The sequence below is a fragment of the Chelon labrosus genome, assembly GCF_963514085.1.
Source record: "Chelon labrosus genome assembly, chromosome: 4".
In the NCBI taxonomy this organism is placed as follows: Eukaryota; Metazoa; Chordata; class Actinopteri; order Mugiliformes; family Mugilidae; genus Chelon; species Chelon labrosus.
In genome coordinates this window covers 15,383,212-15,406,919 of record NC_140340.1, presented here as the reverse complement: position 1 = coordinate 15,406,919, position 23,708 = coordinate 15,383,212, and the positions used below count along the sequence as shown (strand labels likewise).

Genomic DNA, 23,708 nt, shown 5'->3' with positions numbered 1-23,708 from the left:
TGGCTGATGGATAAGGTGGAGAAGGGGAGGAGGACGGCTCCATGACAGAACGTCAGACAGATTTACAATGAATTTAAAGATTTAATGTCTACAATAAAATTGATCTAAATCTGTGGATGCTCCATTGATTAATATGTATTTATTGGCGTTGTCTCTTAGACCAAAGATGGAGAGAAACATGGTCTTAATTAGGTGTTGGTTCCTGATTCATCTTCTTGATCCAAATGATTTTAAAATAAAATCTTTTTGTCAAATCTACAAAAATTAGTGACTTTGCTTGCATTTTTTTTTTCCAAATCTTTCAACCTTACACTGAAACCAGAAAGGGTCTTCACTAAACTGTACTAAAATATTATTTGCTGGAAATTTTTCTTTAATCAGAATCAAGGAGCATGAATGACCATCAGCCACAGACCAAACCGCCGCAGTATACCTGGCTGTTACAGTGCCGTGTTTTACGCTTGTTCCTGAAGTTATCCACAGTGGATGTGATTACATTTTCGTAGAAATGAGAAAGAGAGTGCTTTGATTCAAGCCCACCTGGTCTTCCTTCTCTTCAGATGGGACCCGGAGGAGCTGCAGAAACCTCAGACTGTGGAGGATGACAGCAAGACGTTATTTCACCCAGAGGGAAATGAATGCAGAAGTGTTTTCGGTGTTCCTCCGCTTCTCAACCACTAAAGGGATTAGGAGCCTGATCAAGGCTGCAGCGTAGGTGATAAGAGTCAAAAACAAGAGGAAGAAGATGTGACTCACGCGCTTTAATCCCGTCACCGCCGTCCCCACCAGCAGACTTTTAGCATCCTCCTCTGCTTGACACACACGTAAGGAGCTTAGATGATGCAGCAATTTTTTTTTTTTCCTCTCTACACAAGAAAAAATCCTTGTGTTCCTGGCCTGCAGGCTGCTTTGGATGCGCTTGTTGGTTTGTTTGTCTGGCATTTAATTCGCCAAAATTTGGCAAGTGACTAATCATTTGAGTCTGCTTTTAAGCGCATGACAAGACCAATTGGATTAAACAAGTGATTTCTAAATCTCAACTAGGGGTTTTAGAAAGTTGTGAAAGATTTTTAATATTTCTTTCTATTATAAGGACATAATAGATGTATTAATTGAAATAATTAATTGAAACCCTGTAAGTTTTTTGGATATAAGAATGCATGATAAAGGACTGGCTTCAGTCAATCAGTAAGAAACTATGCAACTTTTTATTGAAGACTGTGGTCACAGTTAAAAGTTCATATTCAATGCTAAAGAATAGTCCATTAATCTGGGATGTTAGTTAAACTTTAAAATGTGTCATGACAGTTATTTGTTACCTTTAGCTTATATATCATGAGTAGAGGAGTTTTTTTTTTTTTTACTGCCAGAAAACTCTAACCCATTCACTTGTCTAATTTCTTAACATTAATAAATAAAACTATTCTGACGCCCCCTCGGTGAAGCCTTTAACCTTCCATCTATTCAGCTCTTTAAATCCGAGCTCTTTCCTTTACTCTGGAGATCAGTGGGAGAAGATTAAAGAAAATCCAGCCGTTCAGGTGAGAAAGAAAGGATTAAAAAAGAGCAGACTGTGGGGGCTTAGTGATACGAGGTGCGAGAAATGTGGCATCCTTCCCTCATCCTAACGCTCACAATGATAGGTGTGAAGAAGAATAATAATAATCATGTCTGATAAAGGAATGTGTGACTGATTGTGAATGATTGCCTCATTAAGCCTCGTTATGTAATTTACTTCTGGTGTGCTGGCTTTTGATTTAACGCAGTTTCTGTTCATATACTGACACCTACTGGTCGCCAAGAGTAATGCAGAGCATAATGAAGCTACACCATCTGCTAATCAATGAAGAACGGATAGTTATCTTATACCAACAATATATCTGTTGTATATTAAGTTTACAACATAAAACAAAAACATTTTAATGTAATTCTCTTCAAATAAGTCAAATCCACTTTGAATAAAAGTTTAATTCACAAAAATACATTGACCAGTATAATGAAAATGTACTAAAATGTACTTTAATAATCCATAAAAGCTGGAACATCATTGACAGAAAAACACAAGAAGCATTATTAGAGTTGGTTTAGTATAATATATTTCAGCTTCAAGAGACATAGAAATCAATCCTTGTTTTTCCCCGTATTTCTTCTATAAAAGACCCATTTTTTTTCTGAAGCATTTTTATGCAAAAAATGGCATTAGAATATATTATGGGAGCTATGAAATCCCAGTGACTGAGTATAAAATTAAGTCACATCAGAGAGAGATATTTGCAGAAGAGAAGTCCATGAACAACAGGGCGAACGAAGAAAAAAAAAAAATATAATAAAAATAATAATACATATTATAGACCTTGATCTATCATCACTGACATGACAGGCATGGAGAATAGGTGTATGGCTATAAAAAATTTCTCACTTTTCCACTTGATTTCACTTGAAAACATCTACACGTAATAACTGATGCGTTTTTTTTTCATGCTCGTTTTCGAAGAATATTTATAATCATACAACTAAAGGAGGTCGACTTCCATGTCTTTCAAATACGATACTGAAAAAGATGAAAAATACTGAATCCAAGTTCTAACTTTGTTTTCCTTCTTAGACGCTATTATTTTCTTTACGTTAAACTGTCAAAAAAATAATGAAAATAAGGGGCTGCTCTCTGGCCATGTTGGCAGCTCATGGAATTTTTTTTTTTTTTTTGTATTTTTCGTTTTAACTTTCAGAGGCTTTGCTGTGTTTTATCATCATCATCATCAGTTTGTGGTGCTGTTTGTTGGTGCAGAAGTGGAGACTGTCCGTTCAGGGTTCACACTGAAACTGAGACACAGAGGAAGGTCCTTGGAGGCGAGAGACCAGAGTCTTCTCTTTCTCTCTTACTGTCTTTCTTTCTTTCTCTCTCTTTATTTGCTCTCGTGTGGATCATCGTCCTCGTCTTTGATAGGAGCAGTTCAGTCAGCTGATTCACCGTTTATGGCTGATGGAGGGAAGGGGGCGGGGCTGTTGGAATGCTGGCACGTTCCAATCAGGGCAACAGTTCTTCATTACAGCATTTCTGCAAGACAACGCTCTGGTTAAATCCTCGCCTCATTTACCATCAATCCTCCCACCCCCACTAAATGCTTCCCATACAACATCATAAGCGGTTGGTGCCCTCTAACGGCCATGGAGTGACATTACATGTGTTGGAAAATTCATGTGAGGAGGAGGGAAGTGTGGGAGAAGATCAATCACAAAAAGCTGCCACTAACATTTTTATACTCTACAATATGTCCTGTTTTTTAAGAAGACATTTAGCGACATTCTTAAAATAAGTTCAAGAGGTTTCATGCAAATCAACCCTTAATGTCTTTTATTTGCAGCTGAAGAGGCTGCACTAATATGCTCCGTATTTAATGGCATTTCTGGCCGTTGCCTACTGTCTCAGCGATGACTACACCTACTCCCTTTTCCTCAAAAACTTGTCAGTGTCAGAATCTCAGGATAACTCTGGACGAACCTCACTACTGACTAACTGCCAAGTTTCACAACCCGATGCGATCACTCCCACTGATGCATTTACTCAGAACAAGAACATGTAAGAGAGTCAGTCGAGCTCCTACTGGGATGTGTTCAGGTGCAGCTGTCGTGCTGGCTCCATTTAGGCAGTCTGATCGTGCGTACTGACAGAAAAGCACGGATAATGTGAGAACAGAAGTGAGTACATGTGTAGGTTTGGGATTGATTTGTGGGGCATGATGCCATCCAACGGGGCAGAAAGGGCATTTGACTGGGGTGCACTGGAGGAGCCTAGCAGGGGTAAACCTATAGACATTGTCCATAGCAGACATTTTGACTTGTGATAGCATTTAGGTGTTCCAGGTCCAGGGCTATGCTGGTATCCATTCAGGACCACTGACTTAATGTGGGACCAAAATGAACAGCAGCCACAATTAAACAGGTTGACTGTCAGAGAGCTACATACACAACAGCCATCTGGGGTAACATCCAAGTTAACTTCTGGACTTCAAAGTTTTAGAGACAACCCAAAACTCAATTAGCAACTCTATAAAGGCATATTGCAGTGATAAAACAACATGTGGGCACATCCGACTCAGCACGGCAGAATTGAACTCTTAAAGGCCACCTGCTGCTTTAACTGCTCAGGAGATCAAGAAACATGCCATTAAGTTTTGTCCAGATTTTTCTTTGACTAAATGGAGTCAAACAAATCATTAAAAACAAACACCCTGTATAGAATGTATAAAAAGTGCCCACAAATTAGAAAAACTGCACAAGTCTGAACACAAACAATCCTGAAAATCAATATATGATCATATCAGATATCTGAGCTCCCTGACAATCCCTGTCCCAAATGAGTATTGAGGATCTGAAACCAGAGTTCGTAGCTCATGAGGTCAGCAGGCTGGAAAATGGCCACAAAGTGAAATGTCCCATTAACTTTCTCTGTGTGTCCCGCCTGTGGCTGGCACTGTAAACCCTCTCTTTCTCCTATACTGGTTTATAGTGAGCAGTGGAACAGTGAGGCTGAAATCCTATTAGTGCTGGTTCACTGGGCTGGCCAGCGTGTGAACGGGGTGGGACGGGGGGGGGTGCAGACGGCGCCCCGGGGCATGCTAACGGAGGCCCCAATCTCACACACTCAGGGACATTCAAACTGACCAACACAGACGGATTCAGATGAGGAACGCAGTGGGTGGTTTACAAACCCTGGTGTCTGGGCTGGGCTGGGCACAATGGTACTGTCTGTTTCACTAATCTGGCGTTATTGGCGATATGAAAATATATTCTTCCACCCTGAAAGTTAAACGTGAAGAAGGTAGAAGATGACAATCTGCAGCTGGTCATTTGTTGCTTTGGCAACACTGAAGTTTTGTCCTGACAACACTGCGCAAAATGCATTAACAGAAGACTGAAGGGCCTTTTACAAGACTGCTCTCTGACCAAAACACTGGGGAAAAAAAACTTGTTAACTATGAGTTGTGCAGCTACACCCTTTTTAATTTCTAAATAACAAAGAGCTCATAGTACTGACACTAAACTCACTCCTTTAATGTGACATCTAAATATTTTCATATTACAAGCCACCGACTTTCAGAGATGCTTTTTAGTCTTGCACATAATTAGCTGTCATTTTGAGGTGTTTTTTTTTTCCCCCATTCGTCATTGCCGTCACAACAGTCAGATGAGCAGCAAATTACACACAACACGCCGAGCTGAATTAACTGACGTGGCATGCTCTTGCGAAGGCCCGAGGAAGAAGATAGTGAGAGAGAAAAAAAAAAGGAGTAGCCAAGAACTGATACAAAAACACGACAGCAGTCTCAGTAGAAGCAGCTAGTTTTTGGAAACATTCAACCCGTGTGTGTATGGCAATATTATATTTAGACAAGATGCTAATGATTAAGACGGGAGAAAGGAAAATATGAACTCTTGTGAATATATTAATTGTCTGCTTAAAGAAAAGGACTCCTAAATATGGTCTTCACCATCACTTACAGTCCTCAGACTTGTCAGCTTATCCTCCCAGCTGTCCATTAGTCAAAATTAACCCAGTGCAGTGGTGATAAACATGAGCAGCCACAGTCGCATCAGTCCACCCAGCACAAGATGTGTCACATTATGTGCGACTTTACAAAAGCCGACAACATCCCCCTTGCACAGCGACTAGCCAACATCTGACCTTTACTGTCAAGCTCTTCTTAGTCACATAGCTACTTCTGTCACTTTTAGTGCATTCATCATGGAGGTGCTGTCAGATGGCGTGCACCATCATACCCACTTAATTTATTCAAGACCACAAAACCAAGCTATACAAGCACCTTTAATAGAAGATCAAGTAACACTTAATCAGCCCAGTTTTTTCAAGCTTTCTGAACCCTTTAAGCTTCACTCCCTTCAATGTTTGGAAACACAGAGGCCCGACATCATAAGATCTCGCAAGATTTCCCCCACTGACTAAATCTAAAGTCATGAGCCAAAGGAAACTTTCCACATCAGGGTGGGAACGCTCTTTACTCATGCTTTCTAAATTGGAGAGGGATGAGTTAAGTGCGGTTCAGTCTTATCAGGAGCTTACGATGGACATGAACTCTGACCTAGAGTAGCGCTAGAGGTTAAAATTAGAAATGGGAAATGTGACGTTATTCATAATATATGTTCACTTAGCTTGCCAGTTCATTACACTAGTGAAAATGGATCACTTAATATAACAGTCCTGCACTAAATCTTAGCTTCATGAAGGTAGTGGTATACAGGATTTCTTTAAAATGAGAGAAGAGTTGTTGATTCAGTTATGTTTTTATTTTTGCAGCTCTGGTTTGTAGTACTATTGAACTGTATTGTGGTGTACCGACACATGTTTATTACTATGACAACCCCACTTTAGTCAGTGAGCTAGTCTAAATAACGGAAACAATTTAGCGTTTAATGCAATACAGTTGAACAGCACCACAAACTATATCCTCCAAAATGATCATTTAGTTTAATTACAGCCTCTCTGAAGCTGTTTCCACATAAACCGAGCATTAAAACAGGGTTCAAGTGGGATTTAGTGCAAGGCTGATATTTCAGGATGTGTTTGCTTTCACTAGCGTCCCTAATTTTTTGTCAAATGAGTGTATATTTAAGGGACAGAGTTTCTTAATTGAATTGTGTAGAAAAACTTTACTAAACATAGACCTCACAACACCCACCTCCAACTAAACTAATAGCAGTAATAATTAGGGCTGGGACTCGATTAAAAAAATTAATCTAATTAATTAGAGGCTTTGTAATTAATTAATCGAAATTAATCACATTTTAATCGCATATAAATATTTGACCTGAGAACAGTGAGAAGTAATTTTTTTCATATGGATTTTTAGTATACCATTGAATAATGACTGAATACATAAGCTTAAGCAACAAAATATTGTTTATTTTTGTTCAACCAAGTCCAACAGACCAGTGCAATTTTGCCATTAAGTGTAGCAATAGCATATTTCCCATCCACGGGGCCAACCAAAGCGGTCTCATCAGCTTCTTCGTTCATGTTCACTGTGGTTTGTTGTTGTCTGAAGTAATGAACGCTAGTTGGTGCTCCAGTATAATCGGTCCGCCGAAACTCATCCAGTGAGAAACGTTCCGCGGTGCAAAAATAAGTGTGATTAAAATGCGTAAAAAATGTTTAACGTGTTATTTTTGTGTAATTAATTAATCTCAATTAACGCGTTAAAGTAATAATATAATGATAGAAAAGTGTTGTTAGTGATTTACCTCATTAGAGTAAAAAAAATGTCACTTCCACCGATTACAGCTGACTAAGATAACTGGATCTGAAACTAACAGACAAGCTTGTTTGTTCTTGGGATTGACAAAAATAAGAAAAGTGAGCGTGTCTGCGTTGAGACTTCCTCATTCACAGCATCCGGTGAAAATATATATATATATTTATATATATATTAAAAAAAAACGCTTTGAAAGTAAAACATAAAAATAAAGAACCGAATCTAATTTTCTCTGGGAAACGACACGTTGACAGATCAGGATTTCCTCAGACATAGCCAGCTGCCACAGCTTGCTGAGGTCTGAGATTAAAGTAAAGCTATCGTGCCGTGACTCATTCAAAGAGTAATGAAGATGAAGAAAAGTGCTAATGAAAGCACTTCGCGCTTTTGAAGGGTGAGTCAGAGATGTTGGCATATGTAGGAGGATTTGCTGGACCTGCGTCTCATCAGAATCACTGAAATACTATCCACTACTCACAGGGAGCGGCTCACAAGACACATCGCTCACAAGCAACTTATAAACATGGTGTCTGATCTACTGTCACATGGAACGGTTCCTCTTCGGATGATGACTACGTTCAGTACGGTACATCACCGTCTATCAGCTGCACTGGAATAGCTAACATATTTTTTCAGTTTCCTATTAAATGAATCTGGTACTGGTCAGGTGATCAAGTACAGCCTGTTTTCCATGTCAGAAACGTTATTTTTTTTCTATCCATTTTCATCATTTTCTTTGTTGCCTAGAGGGAGGCTCTCTCTGAACTGCACCTTTCAAGATTTCGCCAGTTTTCTTGTGTTCAGGTTCTTTAGAAGAGACAGGACTTGCAGACAAACTCGTAATAGACTGTAATGAATGAGAAACTTCAACGGATGCAGGCAGCGTCATCTGACACGGCACAGAAAGATCAAAGCTATTACATAACGCTAATTAACCTGACAGCTCCTCTGTGAGTCATGACCTCATGAATATGCCAGATGGGTATTTATGACTAACGTGTTTTGAAACTGTAGACACACACAAACACACACCTGGCTCAGAGCTGCTGCAGGGGCTGGAGGAGTGGGGGTCTTTAAAGCAGGACACAGTTGGATTTCTTTTTCGCCTTCTTCTTTTCCACTGGCGTTTTCCTATTTATCTGTCTGACCAGGTCATAGAAGATCTAAGAGAGAGCAGACAGGAAATGAACAAAATCATTCATGCCTCCTTTTTTTACAGAAGGCAATCCTAACACACAGTCGTACATTTAAAATCACATGAGGATAAGTGGGCTTGTGTCGCAGTTTGCGCACAGGTTTAAAACAAGGGTGTCGCACTGAGGATCACTGTAACCAGAATATAATCCAGCTAACATCATCATTATTATGAATGGGTAAAACATTAAATGAACCATACTAATCCTCAATAAAATACAGTTCTGCAGATGACGGGAACACTCGTGTGTCTAATTGTAATTCTCTAGATTTTTTCAAGTAAGTCCCTGACAGATAAATCTCACACACCCACCAGTTCATTATATACACTAGTAAAAACAAACATGCTCTAATATGACAGTCAAGCACCAAACTCCCCTTCATCAGTGTTATAATATTCAGTTTATGTTGAGACAGAACCAGAAAGGTGGTGATCCAACTGTATGATCATTTTGGAGGATGTAGTTTCTTGTGATGTTAGACAGTATTTAGCCTAACTCACTGACTAAAATGGGGCTGTCAAAATAATAGAAACACGTCACTACAACACAATACAATTCAATAACAGCCTCCAAAATAAAAACACAGTGAAATCAACATCTATCTCAGTTATTTCAAACAAATACCTTTACCTTGTGAAGCTAGGATTTAGTGCAGGACTGTATTTAAATTCATTCGTCTCCACTAGTGTACCTAAAGAACTGGCAAGTGAGTGTGTTTTGTCTGGTGTTTGAGGGACAACGCGGGCAGGGTTGGCAGAGGCTTGTGTCCGTGTGTACTCACATCAAGGACGTTGATCTTTGACTTAGCAGAGGACTCTAAAAAGGCACAGTGGTTCCACTGTCTGGCCAGGTTTTGGCCCTGCTCCTTCCCCACCACACGCTCATCCTCCAAGTCGCACTTGTTCCCTACCAGGATCATCGGCACCTGTTACAAGGAAGAAGATAAATGTGCATGAATATATATACCCAGCCAGACTTTATCATTCTCTTCTAATAGGCCAGGTATTATGGCCCAGAGTCTATTTTAACCATATGTGACATTTTATTCACCAAAGGTTGTTTACATTCCTCAAAATCCATTTTGCTTACAGCCTAGTAGGAGGTTTTGAATCCATTTCCATAACATTTGCATTATTCATGACCGCCTACTCTGATTGGCTAGAGGCAGGGACCAGGTTGACCTCCAGCACAGGCAAAAATACCATCCAATGAAAAATGCAGATTTCTTTAAGCCTCATCTTTACCAGCTCAAGACATAAGAACATGCGCAGCAATCTATGAACTGGAAACTGATCCTGAAAGGGAAGTGGAGGAACGTACACAGTAGTTTAGCTTTAGAAGCACATTTGCTGAGAGGAGGTGGGAAAAAAATCATTTTACTTTTAATATAAAATCGTGACAAGATTAATACATAAATACAAAATAACTACCTCATAGAAAGAAAATACCACAGATGTGAGGCAATGAAAAAAAACTAACACAGATGGTATTTTGAGCCAAAGGTTTGAAGAAAGAGATGATTCTGAGAGGAAAGAAAGAATCTGGATATGAAATTAAAAATTTGGGTGTGACCTAGTGCAATTTACAGCGAGATAGGATTTGAAATATTTGCCTATAATAATCCATGGGGATGTTCAGCTTTGCAGAACAGTTTTTCTTTATTGCCTGAGGCGGAGTAGGCGGTGTACTTTAAACAAGATGCAACACAAACAGAGAGAAATATGAGATATGAGTAAACTCTTGCCGTGGTTTATTGGCACAGTGACCTAGGATGCAGAACAAGTAAAATCCACACAGGTGTCTTGTTAACTCTTGAGACAACACTTTGTAATTTCATGGCCGTACCATTTCTCATGAATCACTTGGAGCCCTTTCAACACCTTAAAATCCCTTCTGCACTCCCACACAAGTATTAAATCAAAGATGTATTGCAATACTCAAAATGTCACACGTGTATTGACAGTTTGCCAACAACCCCTTCAAACTACAACAAAACTAAACATTTGCCAAGTACACTGGAGAAGTTACTCAGGGTGCAGAGGTGAGGACAGACTTTGGGACAGAGAGATAGTTAGAAGAAATATAAGCATAACGGAGAGATGATTGTAACAGCTAAGAAGTCTGTTAATTTCAATCTGAAGCCTGGATGGGAGGGTTAGAAGAAAACCACTCTAATTAGGTTACAAGAAAGTGAGAAACCAGATTAAAAAACTAAACTGGCAAGGAAGGAAGCTTCTTTCCCTTTCTTTTGCAAGGAAATCATTTCAAGTTAAACTGAGTGCTGAGAAACTCCAACTATTGACAAGAAGTGCAGCTGGAATCTCCCAAACATCCTAACCCTAACCCACTTCTTCTTTTGTGCCCTCAGTCAGATGTTTCAACAGCCAAGGTCAAAAAAATAGAAACTGCGAGGAAGAGAGAATATTCTGGGCAAATCTTCAACCCCTGACTGTCACAGTGGGCAAAGCCGGGGCAGTGAGGGTGTCGGGATGCGTCTCATCCTGCCTGCTGTTTCCTGACCGGCTATCTAGGGAGAATGCTGGCCCGGAGGAAGTCGTGGCAGCCCCGCCCAGCCGGGATAACATCGCTTTCCTTCCTGAACGTTTTCGAACATTTGAGCTAGATTCCATGCTCCAGCTGCTCTCTGGTATTATGACAGTGTGAGGCTGTTTTTGTGTGTGCGCTCATTTGTTTTTTTTTCATTTCACATTTATATCTAATAAACCAGCAAAAGGCTCAGTATTTTGTGGCAGGGTTAACAGGGTATTTTTGTTTGTGGTGCAGCTAAGCAAGCAAGAAAACATAATCAACTAGTGGAAAGTTTTGCATGCAACACAACAGGCGCCAATAATATATCTGCTGGGGAAATCTATTTATGGTGGGTCTGCAATGAATAAATCTGGGCATGGGAAATCCTGCCTTCAGTCCCCTCTTCTGGTCCAGAAGTGGCCCTCAGACATGTCTTAAGGATCTGGAAAAACTGGATATTTGAAAGAAGTGTGGAAGCATCCCGACACGCAATAACTTGCTCACATTTCAGACCCACAACTACCATTCAGGGGGACACTTTTTGAGAAGTGTGGCCACACATTCACACAATATAAGGAGTAGGATGAATATTCTACGGTTCTTTTTCCCCGTCTCCTTTTTTTTTTTTCCTCTGTGGGGCAGACGACAGGAAACTGAGATGTTTAGATTAACCCCACAGAGGTTGCTGCTTGATGTTTGATATCCAAACAAGCCCTCACACTGGACTGCTGAACGACATTTCTCCCAGGGGTCCTGGGAGAACCAGTGGTATGCCCTCTTAACACAAACTCAGAGCCAAGCAGGGATAAAAAGTATGCAGAGAGGGGAAAAAAAAATGTTCGGTGTCAGCAGCATTAGCCTACTCGAAGAATCTGCACAGCCCACAAAGAATCTCTTCAGACGTTAACGTGCTACAGACAGGTCCTATCCCGCCCACAATGGCATGCTCGAGATAGGATTGCGGGGAACACTGAACAGGATAGTATAGAATAGCGGTAATGAATGAAGCCAATCCTTGCAAATGGAGCGTTGAGTCACAAGCATGGAGTCAGGCATTAGTACCATCCCAGTCACACAAGCGGAGACGGAGATGGCCCGGAAAAGTCATAAGACTTCTCTTACATAAGAACTGTAGAAGGAAGTAAAGGAAGCAAGCTTTTAATACACCAGTGAATGCTCACTTACTTTATTTTTCACTCCTAATGACCTCTTTAAGGAGATAGAATTCGACCCTACTTTGTTCAATGTACAGTCATTAAAGGGCATTTTAATTGAACCTGGCAGTATTAAGTGCTTCTGTACATTTTGCCAGCTTTGCAGTAAATGGTGCGTGCCACGGCTCAGAACAAGAACAGCTGTAGCAGCAACCACATACTCTGCTTTAGCTCTGCAATAGCTTGAGAGTTTTCTCCAAACAAAAAACCTGTCTTCTAAGAGGAAAACAAAGAGAAAACACATTAAGCATTTCCTTTGGTCGCGCATTCCTGCAAGAGGCTTAGAAAGATAAACAGATGTCATGGCGATCATAGGTAATAGCTTCAAACGCCACTGAACCGATAGCTGACGGAGTGGCCCTAAGAGCCAGATAAGCAAAACTGTTTAAAGTGAAGGACACATTTAAAGGGAACACATTTCCAAAAGAAAAGGAAAATCAACTGTTTTCTTGCATGTCGAGGAGCCACTGATCCTGCAATCCATCTGCTTGCCTGAGGCTAACCTCAGTTCCCAAACCGCGGACGCTCTAATGAAGCACCACGGCCTCAGAATCTGCTGGGTTTTTGATGAGCTGAGGCCTTCCTTGCACATCATCCCTGACACTCCAATCACCCTCACAGAGTGCCAGGCCACAGTGAGACCACAAGGCAGGCCACAAAGGAGTGGGAAAACACAAAGCAACAGGCAGTGAAAAGTCCAGTCAAAACAAAAAGGAGTATACTAGCACGGATGGAGAGGAGAAGGACAGAAAAGACTGAGTACAAAACTTCTGACCTGGGCTACAGAGAGGGGTTTTACAGTTGGCTGACAGGGAACCGAGAGAGACAGGGGGACGGAAAGAGCAATAGAGAGGGTTATAGTAACATTCATTCCCTCCAGAGATCACCAAAAAAGGGCATCTTAGATCCTGCTGACGCACTATCGGCTTCACCAGAAAGGGGACGGAGGGCTTACTCACTCCAACAGCCTCGCAGTTTACCAGAGATATAGAAAATTGGAAATGTGCGGCTGACAAAACAGCAAACTAGGAATAGTGAGATGACACATCCGGCAGTATTACAGAGCCAAGCTGAGGGGCAAACTTGAGGGAGGAAACCACACTATTATGCAGAAAAACCAAGAGTAAGGGTATAATATCCTGAAGTAAGATTGAAAAAAAACACTGATGAAATAATGAAACCACACAGACGTGCATGGTATTATTACTAGCTGGTCTAAAAGTCTCATTGTTTTTACTCTACAGACGACACACACTGTCATAACACTGTGACACCAGATGCACTATGTTGAGGTAATACAAATTTGTAATTACTGGCATAAAGATGCAGTGATTACAGTGCTGAAAGGTTTCCATAGCAACAGTGTGATCAGGTTATGAACAAAGTAGGCGGCTGAGCCCACAGACATAAGGCGCTTAATAACCGATCTGAACCATTTTTCACCATATGTGCCATCGACAACCGGCTCAAGACGATGACACAAGTTGAATAAAAATCATAAAGATGTTTCGAATTGTTGATACAAAACGTCAAATTCTGTACACTTACGTCCTCTGTGTCCTTTACTCGTAGAATCTGTTCTCTCAGGTCTTGGAGGTCGTTGAAGGTGGACTGTGCTGTGATGGAGTATACCAGGGCGAAGCCTTGGCCATTCTTCATGTACAAGTCCCTCATTGCTGTGAACTGTTCCTACACACGGGAAGAAAAAGAGGATGGACAGGCCATGAGCTCTGCTACACAGATTTAGATCAGTGACACATCTGACCGCTCCAGCCTCTACATTATAGGGATTTTGCTGGGCTTTCTTTATGATTAAATATCGTTGGTTTTTCAACCCTTTGTCACACAAAACAAGCAATTTGAAGACGTTGCCCTCAGGTCCGTGAGACTAAACTTCTTTAATGAACTGAATGATTGTAGGAGGGAATCTAATTAGTCGAAGCACTAGTGGGTGCAGTAACAATACAGCGGAGTAACAACTGTTGGATGCCTGTCAGTATTGTGCAGTGTGCAGCTTCTTGCAGACACAAAGGCGCCCACTGGTTTTCTAGCAAAAACAGATACACGCGTTTGCGCCGTCAACAAACAGATGCTCGCAAACAAACCAAAACACCAGTTCATCGGGTACACTAGTGAAACAAATAGGTTTAAATAAAATATTCCCGCACTAAACCCCATTTTTGACCGTTATAATGTCAAAACAGTGCAAGAAAGGTGATAAATCAACTGCATGATCATTGGGGAGGATGTAGTTTGTGGTGCTGTTAAACTGTATTGCAGTCCGTTGACTGGGGAGGGGTTGTCAAAATAATAGAAACATGCCACTACAACACAATACAATTGAAACAACAGCTCTCGGTTATTTTAAACAATGCTGAATACTATAACCTTCATGAAGCTGAGATTTAGTGCAGAGGTGTTACTAGGATTCATTCGTTTTCACTAGTGTACCTAATGAACTGGCAAGTGAGTGTATATAGTCCTTACTCTGGCCCCTCTACCGTGGTGGTATGCGGAGAGCCTGCTACATTTATGTGGGGACGAAACATATCACAGAGTGTCAGGCCATGGCTGGATGACGTCCCAGCAAATAAAAAAAATCTCAGAATGCGATCCCAGTTCATTTATTCAGCAGTGAAATGAAACAGTCTTGCTCGAGATGTAATTTATTTCAGCGAGCCCTGTTTTTCCTCAAAACAAATTATTATGCTGGAAGACACAGAGTTTCCCAGTCATCTCCAAGTCGGTGTTCATTAAAGTGAGTCAGGAGGGCTCACACACACACACACACACAGGGTTTCAACTAAGGTTTCAATGACGTGGAGTTCACTTACTGTGCCGGCTGTGTCGAGAATTTCAAGCATACATTGCTGCCCGTCTACCTCCACTTGCTGCAAGAAAGAAGCGTGAGATAATGTAAAGCATAATTTCAGGTCACCGAGCGCATCATTGTCACTGTATAAATATGGCATTCACTGAAGGTCAAGAGATAATAGTATATTATAAGGACAGAAATGAAAAGAATGAAAACCAGGAGAGAAAGAGACGGGGGGGGAAGCAATGAAGGGAGTAAAATGAGAGATTTCTTCAGCACAATATCATGACGTGAACCCGCAGAGCAGCTGCTAACAATCAGCTCATTTCAAGCCAGCACTCTCCCTCTCCCCAGCCTCATGGGACACTCACCTTTCTGTACGAGTCTTCTATTGTAGGGTCATATTTTTCCACAAAGATTCCCTGTACAAACTGAACTGTCTGCAAGGGAAAGCACAAAGAAAGCCAGCGTCAGATCAATGTGACCTCCCGGCCACGAGAACAAAACACCCAGACAGGCAAATACAGTCAAAGGGCCACGTCTCCGAGCAACGTGTCCGTCTACAATCATTACATCAACTAGACAGTACATCTGGAATGAGGATGTTCATGGAGGTGGTCAGCGGTGCAGCCAAGACGGTGTCAGAGTAAGGCTGAGGCCCAGCACTCATTTTACTGGCATGTGTGGCTCCATGCAAACGTAAAGTCTAAGTTTAGACTGTGCTATATAAAGCTACTGCGCTTAGTGGCAGGTTTACATTAGAGGTGGACCAAGTTCACTCGACGACATCTTAATCCTGCCAATTTGAAGGATTAACCTGATTTTGACACATGGTCGAAGGTAGTTTAGCATGGCCATACATGGTCTCTGGGTGATTACAATAAAACACATTAAGGTTTGTTTACGTTTTCAACTTAAGATAAAAAGTGGAATTTCAGTTTCCATTGTTTTACTGTAATTTCAGACATACACAGACTTAATTGTCATTCAGGTACACAACAAGTGTAACACAGAACGAAATTTGGCTCAGCACAGTATTAAAATATACAGCAGTAGACTGGCTATGTATAAACGCATATGGTGATTGCAAATACTCATTCAGTTATTTTAGCAGTGTGCAGAGTTTAGTACATCAAACAGAGTGTTGCATAAAACCAAATGAAACAGATCAGCAGAACATGGGTGATCTGCAGTATCAGCAAAATATTATTATTAGCAAATAATCCGTAGTATTACTTTATTTGGGCCATGATTTCTACAGCTTGAATGAGAAATAGAATTGGCAACCCAGCAACAAATGAATGGAAACTGCAGACACAAATATAGCTAATTTATATGAAACCGGTTTAAGAGAAGAGCAGATGTGAACACCTGAAACAGAAACATGTCATATATGAATAAGTAGAAACTTAGGAAAAGGACAGTTTCACCAGAGCTTTTGCGGTTTCCTCCCCGACTTGACTCACCTCCTTTTAGCACATAGCCTCTTTTAACAACTAGCAAAATGTCTTGCTGTTTCATTGACAATTATCTACAAAGTCTTTAGGAAACACACTGCAGGGGTGTTGGAGGTTGGGGTAGGGAGAGGGGGGGCAGGAAGGAGTTCAGGAAGGCATACTCACCAGAGCAGACTTGCCCACACCTCCAGAGCCTAACACCACTAGCTTGTATTCACGCATGGCGGGATTGCTTCACTGGACAGCCCAACAGTCTGCACTGGACAAACAGAAGGAAGCAAAATGGGACAAACAAAATGAGTAAAGATGTAAAAACAGGAGTGAAATTAAATACAAAAAAAAAAAACACTGAATGACCGTCTTTTCGAGCAAAGGAATTTTCCCAGTCTATTCTCTTTCCACTCCAGAAAGGAAGGATTCTAGTCATTCCTGGAGGTTATGGACAAGAAGCAGCACAACAATGGAGGGAACACCCACAAGAGGAGCCGCTTCAGGGTGGAGGAGGTGAAGAGTATGTGACCCCTCTCTAACACAAACCAGCTGTGGTGTGTTCCGAGTGCAGGGAGAAGGGGAGATGATACACGCATCTGGCAGATATCCCTCCCAATGACACCATCATTTGGCTTTCACTCACCAGAACACGCCCCGCTGTCAGATGTGTTAGTCACTCACTCATTTTCTTTTGGTGTTTGTAAAAGAGAAATATGGTGCCTGTTTGAGTAATGACAAAAAACAGCTGAGGGAAGTGGAAACAGACATGGGGAGGAAATGGTGAAATCACTGGAATATCCCTTTAAGGAACGCGGAGGCTTTGGGTCGTTGGCACACACTGTGGCGTAAAGTCGACCGGGCGAGCCAACTGGGTCACTACAAGCAGAGAGGGTTTATAGGTGCAGCAGGACGAATTGGGATTTTCTTTTTTTTTTTTGGATTCTCTGTCAAATCAAAATGATTTAATCAAATAGTTACTTGGTCTTACAAATGTCAAATCAATTGCCTCACTTTTAGCTCTAGTTGCAACACTGTGCCTTCATGTCAAATCCCAATAGAAACTAGAGCAGTCGGAGTGTTATACCCAAACTTCCTTCGGGACAAACTTAAACATTTGAACATCAGAGGACTGCTGGCTCTTGTTTTAATGAACCTTGGTTCTGAAATTTGAGACGAATACTCTTGGATCATGAGTTGAAAAGTGCAGCTTGTCGGCATCAAGGCTGTGTGTTAATAATCAGAAAGTAGCTTATGTTAAAAATCAGGTCCCAAGGACGAGAGTATTGCCCCGCTTGATTATCAGGCCTTTCTGCAAACCATCAAAAGCTAATCGTCAGCCATTCTGGGGCGCAGACGATCCCCTCTCCTACCCGGCTCTTTTTGAAGTGCGCTCCACCGAAATTCTCAAGAGGGGTGGGCAATGGACTGAGGACCTCCAACTTCAATCACAAGCAGTGACCATGTGGGATATGAAGCCCAGACTGTGAATAATTCATATTCCCTAATCCTCTACACACAAAGAGGAGTTCTCTTTGCACGATTAGGGAGGAGCTACTGGACGGAGAAGAAAAAGAACAGGGCTGCACAAGGGCTATGCAAACACACGCTGCTGTACTCTCATGTAAACACTCAAACAGAGAGTCAAGTGCATGCACAGTGTCACATATACAATGTCGTACAGACAATGTCAAACTTAGATTTAGGCTAGGCCTCACGCGTCAGCTTTCAGCATGTCATGTTTCTTGTACGAGCGCTCTGGACTGACCCCTGCAAAGACAGATGACGTCAGGAGTCCACTCTGTGACAGAGGCAGTTAGATTATTACGAGACTGCTTCAGAGGTCGTTACGGAGGACGCTCGCTCCTCCAAAAAGTGCACTGTCAAATTCCAGCTGTTCTCTCCCATCTATAAACCTACAAGAAAGATGCACAAAACTGGCATACAGCAATCCTACTGTGTGCATTAGGACCCTGATTTAGACGCTGTGCATAACCTACCAGCTGTAGAGGACAGGTTTTAAGAAATTATCTCACACTATACCAATTTCTTCTAACATGGGGATCTCCACCATAAAATGGAGCAAGAAACTCTGTTTTTGGTTTCCCATTATTACAGCAAGCTGTTCATCAAAGTTAAAAATAAGAGTCTTCTGGCGGGAAGGCAATCACTGACGGGAGCACGTAAAGAAAAATATGCAAGAGCAAAATATGCTTACTGAAATAACACTTTAAGTCCAAACACGCCATCTTTTCTATTGTCAATTCTAATCAGGTTTTTAAACAAATGCTGATACTTATTTTCAAATGACAACTAAATACGAGCCTCATATATATATATATATATATATATATATATATATATATATAACGCAGGTCGTTTGTGGGTATACATTGTGTTTGAAGTGGAGGATGAGAGTCTGGTTTTAATATTGCTGACATTAATACATGTTTAGTAACAGACGGCCAAACAGAAAGGAGAACTGATATAGATATGGTTTTCTCTTATGTAATTCTGGCTGCTGACCACAGCAAAAAAAAGCAGCCGTAACTAGAAATATATAAAGACCTGTCATTGAGGTGACAGACAAGTTGATATGAACAACTGGAACCTCTTATCCAGTTCCTGACACATTTTTAAGCAATGTTACCAGCGCTGCATTTGTTTTCTTATGTCAATTCTTGCAAGTAAAAAAAATTGCATGAAGGTCAACCATTACCTACACATGAAGATAATCATGTTTTCAAGTTAAAACCCATCTGCGAGCATTGAACTAATCAAAAAGGAAAGCTTGTGAGTATTACAGTCGAGCTGAGCTCAAGCCTGAGAGATGGACACCACCAGCTCGAGAGTTGTTAATTCATTCTCTCAAGAAAGGCAAAGTGGTTGAGCTTGATGCCTGCCAAGACACAAATACCACTTTCCCCAACTCAAATGACCTTATTGATTATGGCTCAAGCAAATTCTGTCTTAGCCAGCAAGTCTCCTTTCTTTTTTGAGTTAATCCAGCCAAAACTGAAGCCCGTTCTGAAACGAAACGACCGATCGACTACTCTCGTTCCGACGCACAAATTTTCTTACCGAGAAAAACTACAAACTACTCTCTGATCCGTCTGCTAACACATTCGCAACACACACAAAAAAAAACACACAGGGCCATTTAAGGACATCAGCCTTTAAAACCAAACCTCTTTCCACTGCCCTCAACTACACACTGTCATTCCCAGCAAAACAAACACGCCGCTGCTGTTGCACAGCTCTCGTAGTAACCCCAGCAAATAAGGAGCGAGGGAAAGCCACATGCCACAGAAAACATGCTCCTCCATGACATCACTGCATCACTCACCCTCTACAGCCAAAGGTATGTATCCATCTAAGGCTGGAAATTGGATTAGGTGGCCGTGGTAGCGAGAACACGGGGCGAAAGCGAGTCTGGATGCACTGCAAAACTGAATTTGGAGAACAGGAGACTTCACAGCCAAAATCCACAATATCCTGGTCTACTGAGACTTCTCCAACAGCGACAAAACTGTCAAAGCAACTGACTCAGCAGGTCGGCATGACTGACAGCCGTCCTCCATGTCTTCCACACAATGCAGATATTGAAAATGCACACATCCGCTGGTTGAGCTAGCAGATACCAACGCTGGTGTGAACCTGCTTGCTTGTAAACCCACATGCCAACAACAGGAGGTACATTCTCAAGAAGACGTTTAGTTGAGGTTTAGAGGGTAGAAAGAAAAAAACAGGGCGAGATTATAGCCGCTCTAGAGGAGTGTTGCTTTTCAAAACGTTGATAAGCTCCTGGTTACTCATTACCTCAACCGAGACTGCTGTTCACATCACCTGTTTACACTGAGCTCAAACCAAAAAAATAAAAAAAGCTTTAGGGATATAACTCAGAAGCTACTGACAGTAGAAAACCTGACTGAAATTTCTCACATATAAAACTTTGGCCCAAGCTAGGGTTCTAAAAGCAACTAATTACGAATTAATTTGAAGAACGTTAGTTAACCCTGTCTCTAATTCACTATAATTAGTGCCAAATTACATAGTTCTTTCTAGGAAACTTCCCTAGGATATTAGGAATTTACAAGCTTGTAAAATAAACCATTACCACCAGAGCTTTAAAAAGGAAAGAAACACTGCGTCTTCACAGTGGTAACTACTAAAATGAATTTTCAGTAGACTGGAGCCTATCTCCAAGCATGATTGATAAGGCTGCACAAACTTCATTCAGGAAATCAAGATTTCTTAGTACTGAGGATGTTTCTTGTATCGATCAGAAGATTTTTGTTGTGCTGACATGGTTTTACCTAACCGACGCAAACCTTTTTTTTGCCACACATTCTCAGAACAGAAAGGCGTTAAAGAGTTCATATAGTCATACAGTTCTTACGTCTCGTTTTCAGACAACCGTGAATAATGGCCCCGTGAGTCAAAACCGAACTGAAGCGAGACACAAAACTCAATTATGACAAAGACCTGTAACTGACAAACGCTGTCAGCCGAATGCATCTGTGTCGCTGGGGCCTTGACCTGTAACCACATCCTCTTTCCAAAGCGCGATGAGGCTTCATGCTGATAGGATGGAAAAGGAGTAGCTACCTACTAAAATAACCTCTTCCAGTCTCTGTTCCTGTTCAAGACTCCAGACAGCAGGCTTGCTAAGAGTTAGGAGGAAGGGGGTTAACAGCCTGTGTCTCATCTTTATCTCATCTGCCATGAGATTCAGGGCACAGGATGAGGCAAATGTGCCAATTCGGGTTAACACAGAGTAGAGGGGGAAAAAATGCACCTTAGAGGCAGTTAGCCTCAAAGCATGAAGGTCTACTTCACTGTGAAGCTGTCATGACCCGATATTAATAAAGATGACCTGCTGTGTGTTTATAATTAGAGGATGGAGCACACACCTTTCCTGTTTCACGCCACTTATCCTGCAGCAGCAATAGCCTGCAACAGGCTGGGATAAAGCTTGGACCCAGACGAGAGAAAGTCGTTTGAGCTTCGGAGTTATCTCACTGTGAATCTACCTAATTTGCTTACGGCAGTAGCATATGCTTATCACTCCAGGTCCTGCTAAATCCCTGCAATCTGTGGCTCTGACTACACCACAGAGCAGCAGCAAACACTCAGTGGATGCGCGATTATCACAGCGCTAGCTTCCATAACATTAATAAAATTCTGTTCAAATCATAAAACCGCTTACAAATAAATCCTTACAATACAATAATCTATAATCCAGGCAAGTGAGGTCAGCATCTGCCCATAAACGATCCGGTTTCAAACCAGCAACTAGCCTAAGTCCCGTTATCAAGCTCGTTAGCAAAACGCCGCTAACTAGCTAGCTTTAACTGGCTGCAACGGGCCGCCGACACTTCACGAACCGCTAGCTGCGGCTCGTTAGCAACCGAGCTAACTAGCCGACACATTCCTCCCCCTGTCGTTTCATCCAAAAACACGTCGGAAAAGGGGCAACAATCAAGCTCGTCTCACAATTCAGACGCGAACCGACCGGGCCATGTTTTGAAAATCAACCCGCACCACGATGTATTTTTTTTTTTCTCGGGGAAAAGAGACACAGCAGATAAGCTAACGTTACCTGCCCTTCCGCCTGGCCTTGACTAAAATGGGGAGTGCACACTCCCGGTTTGTACTTGCGGACAAATTCTTCTCGTTTACCCGACGAATAAAACACACGCCGCGCTCTCCGCCGCGTGTGCTCGCTCCCCCGCGCGTGTCGACGCCGTTTGCTCGGACGCAAATGACTTATTTGACCGCGTTTAGCATGCGGTAAAGTTTGGCATTTGGACTCACCGTCTCTTGCTCGCTGTCTCTCGCCGCTCCGCAAGTGTCAGTTTGCCTCCGGCCTCTGTGCGCAGCAGACGTCACTCCCGACTATTTCTCATTTTTCTTAAAAGGGCATGACACAGCGGCCGCTCGGCCCGCATCATTTGCATGATAACGGGCTGCACACCGAGTGTCCCCACCAATGCAAACACACACACATCAGCTTTTTTAACCTTTATTACTGATCTCATGCTGTTGCAAATAGCCTACACTTACTGTCACTTTTAAATCGAAACACGTATCCACATACGAGTCACTGCCTGGTTGTAAAATTTGTTAAATATTGAAAAGGTGCAAACAAAATCAGTGAGTATTTGTGTGTGTGTGTGTGTAAAGGGATCATTAGTCAGTACTAATGCAAACAGCAGCTGTTTTAGGTCTTAAGGGGAAAGTCTATATCAAGCCTAAAATCCCCCGGGGCCACACATACCATTTGAATATTTTCCTTTAAGTGCTGTTAATGTTTAGATTTAATTACACTAATAGTCACACACATACCTAACTAATTAGTTGTCTTTTCAAAGAGAAAAATAGCAAAGTGAACTGGTCCCACCTTCTCAGTGGTGAATATTTGCTTGTTTTACTGGAAATTTACGCTGAAAAAGATGTGAAGTTTAGTGTGGGTCTTGCATAAAACCTACTCTTTGCCACAGCAGATGTCATAATAATAAAATAATAAAAAAGAAAGAATACCACCAGAAAGAACCGAATCAAAATAATTTGCAACAAGTTTGATTAATAACTAGTGAAAGTTCTTTCATAAGCAAAATGCCGAAAGCTTAGCTCCTCAATTCTGAATATTTGATAGATTTCTGAAAACGAAATGAATTTTGGTGTGTGCATGGCATGAAACACTGACTGCAACAATCAAAAACAGTTTGATAGTTAAACAATGAAAGATCTTTCTTGAGAAAAACGCTTCAGTCTTTGGGAATTGGCTTCTGAAATGTGAATATTTCTTGTTTTCTTGGTCCTTTATGCTGAAAAAGAAAGGAGGATTTCGATGTGGTCTTTGCGTCAGATGCCAAAACTAAGAGAATACTTGAAAGAATCAAATTATAGCTCCAAAAGACAAAAAAATAGGAAAAAAGTTTGGCAACTAAACAGTGAGAGACCCTTCGAAAGCCACATGCAAACACATTTGATTGTTTCAACTTTTCAAATGTGAATATTTTATTCTAAATAATAAATTAAGTTTGGTGTATTCATTGCATGAAAGTGAACATTTGACAAAATACCAGCAAAGCAAGGATCCAATTAATGCTGCAGCAATGAAAAATTAATCAGCATCCACTTTGATAATTAAACAAAAAAAGATGAAACATCTCAAATGTTAATATTTGATAGGTTTCATAGTCCTTTATACTGAATAATGAAAGAAGTTTGAT

General features: G+C 41.3%; 1 protein-coding gene across 5 annotated transcripts; it reads right to left on the bottom strand.

Annotated features, from left to right (window-relative positions):
- Positions 1 to 1,953: 1,953 nt before the first annotated feature.
- On the bottom strand, positions 1,954 to 22,422 carry LOC311487135 (ras-related protein Rap-1A-like). 5 transcript variants are annotated; one of them, XM_084543282.1, is made up of 8 exons: positions 22,288 to 22,422; positions 16,648 to 16,736; positions 15,397 to 15,465; positions 15,045 to 15,101; positions 13,759 to 13,899; positions 9,249 to 9,392; positions 8,304 to 8,434; positions 1,954 to 3,058 (listed from the first exon to the last, which is right to left on the bottom strand). In XM_084543282.1, exons 2-7 carry the CDS (start codon positions 16,702 to 16,704, stop codon positions 8,345 to 8,347), a joined length of 558 nt encoding a protein of 185 aa, XP_084399408.1. In that variant the 5' UTR covers positions 16,705 to 16,736; positions 22,288 to 22,422; the 3' UTR covers positions 1,954 to 3,058; positions 8,304 to 8,344. The 5 variants fall into 5 exon arrangements, with proteins under 5 accessions (XP_084399408.1, XP_084399409.1, XP_084399412.1 ...); XM_084543283.1 differs by having other exon boundaries at positions 16,648 to 16,741; positions 22,288 to 22,353; XM_084543286.1 differs by lacking the exon at positions 22,288 to 22,422 and adding an exon at positions 22,073 to 22,087 and having other exon boundaries at positions 16,648 to 16,741.
- Positions 22,423 to 23,708: the final 1,286 nt, after the last annotated feature.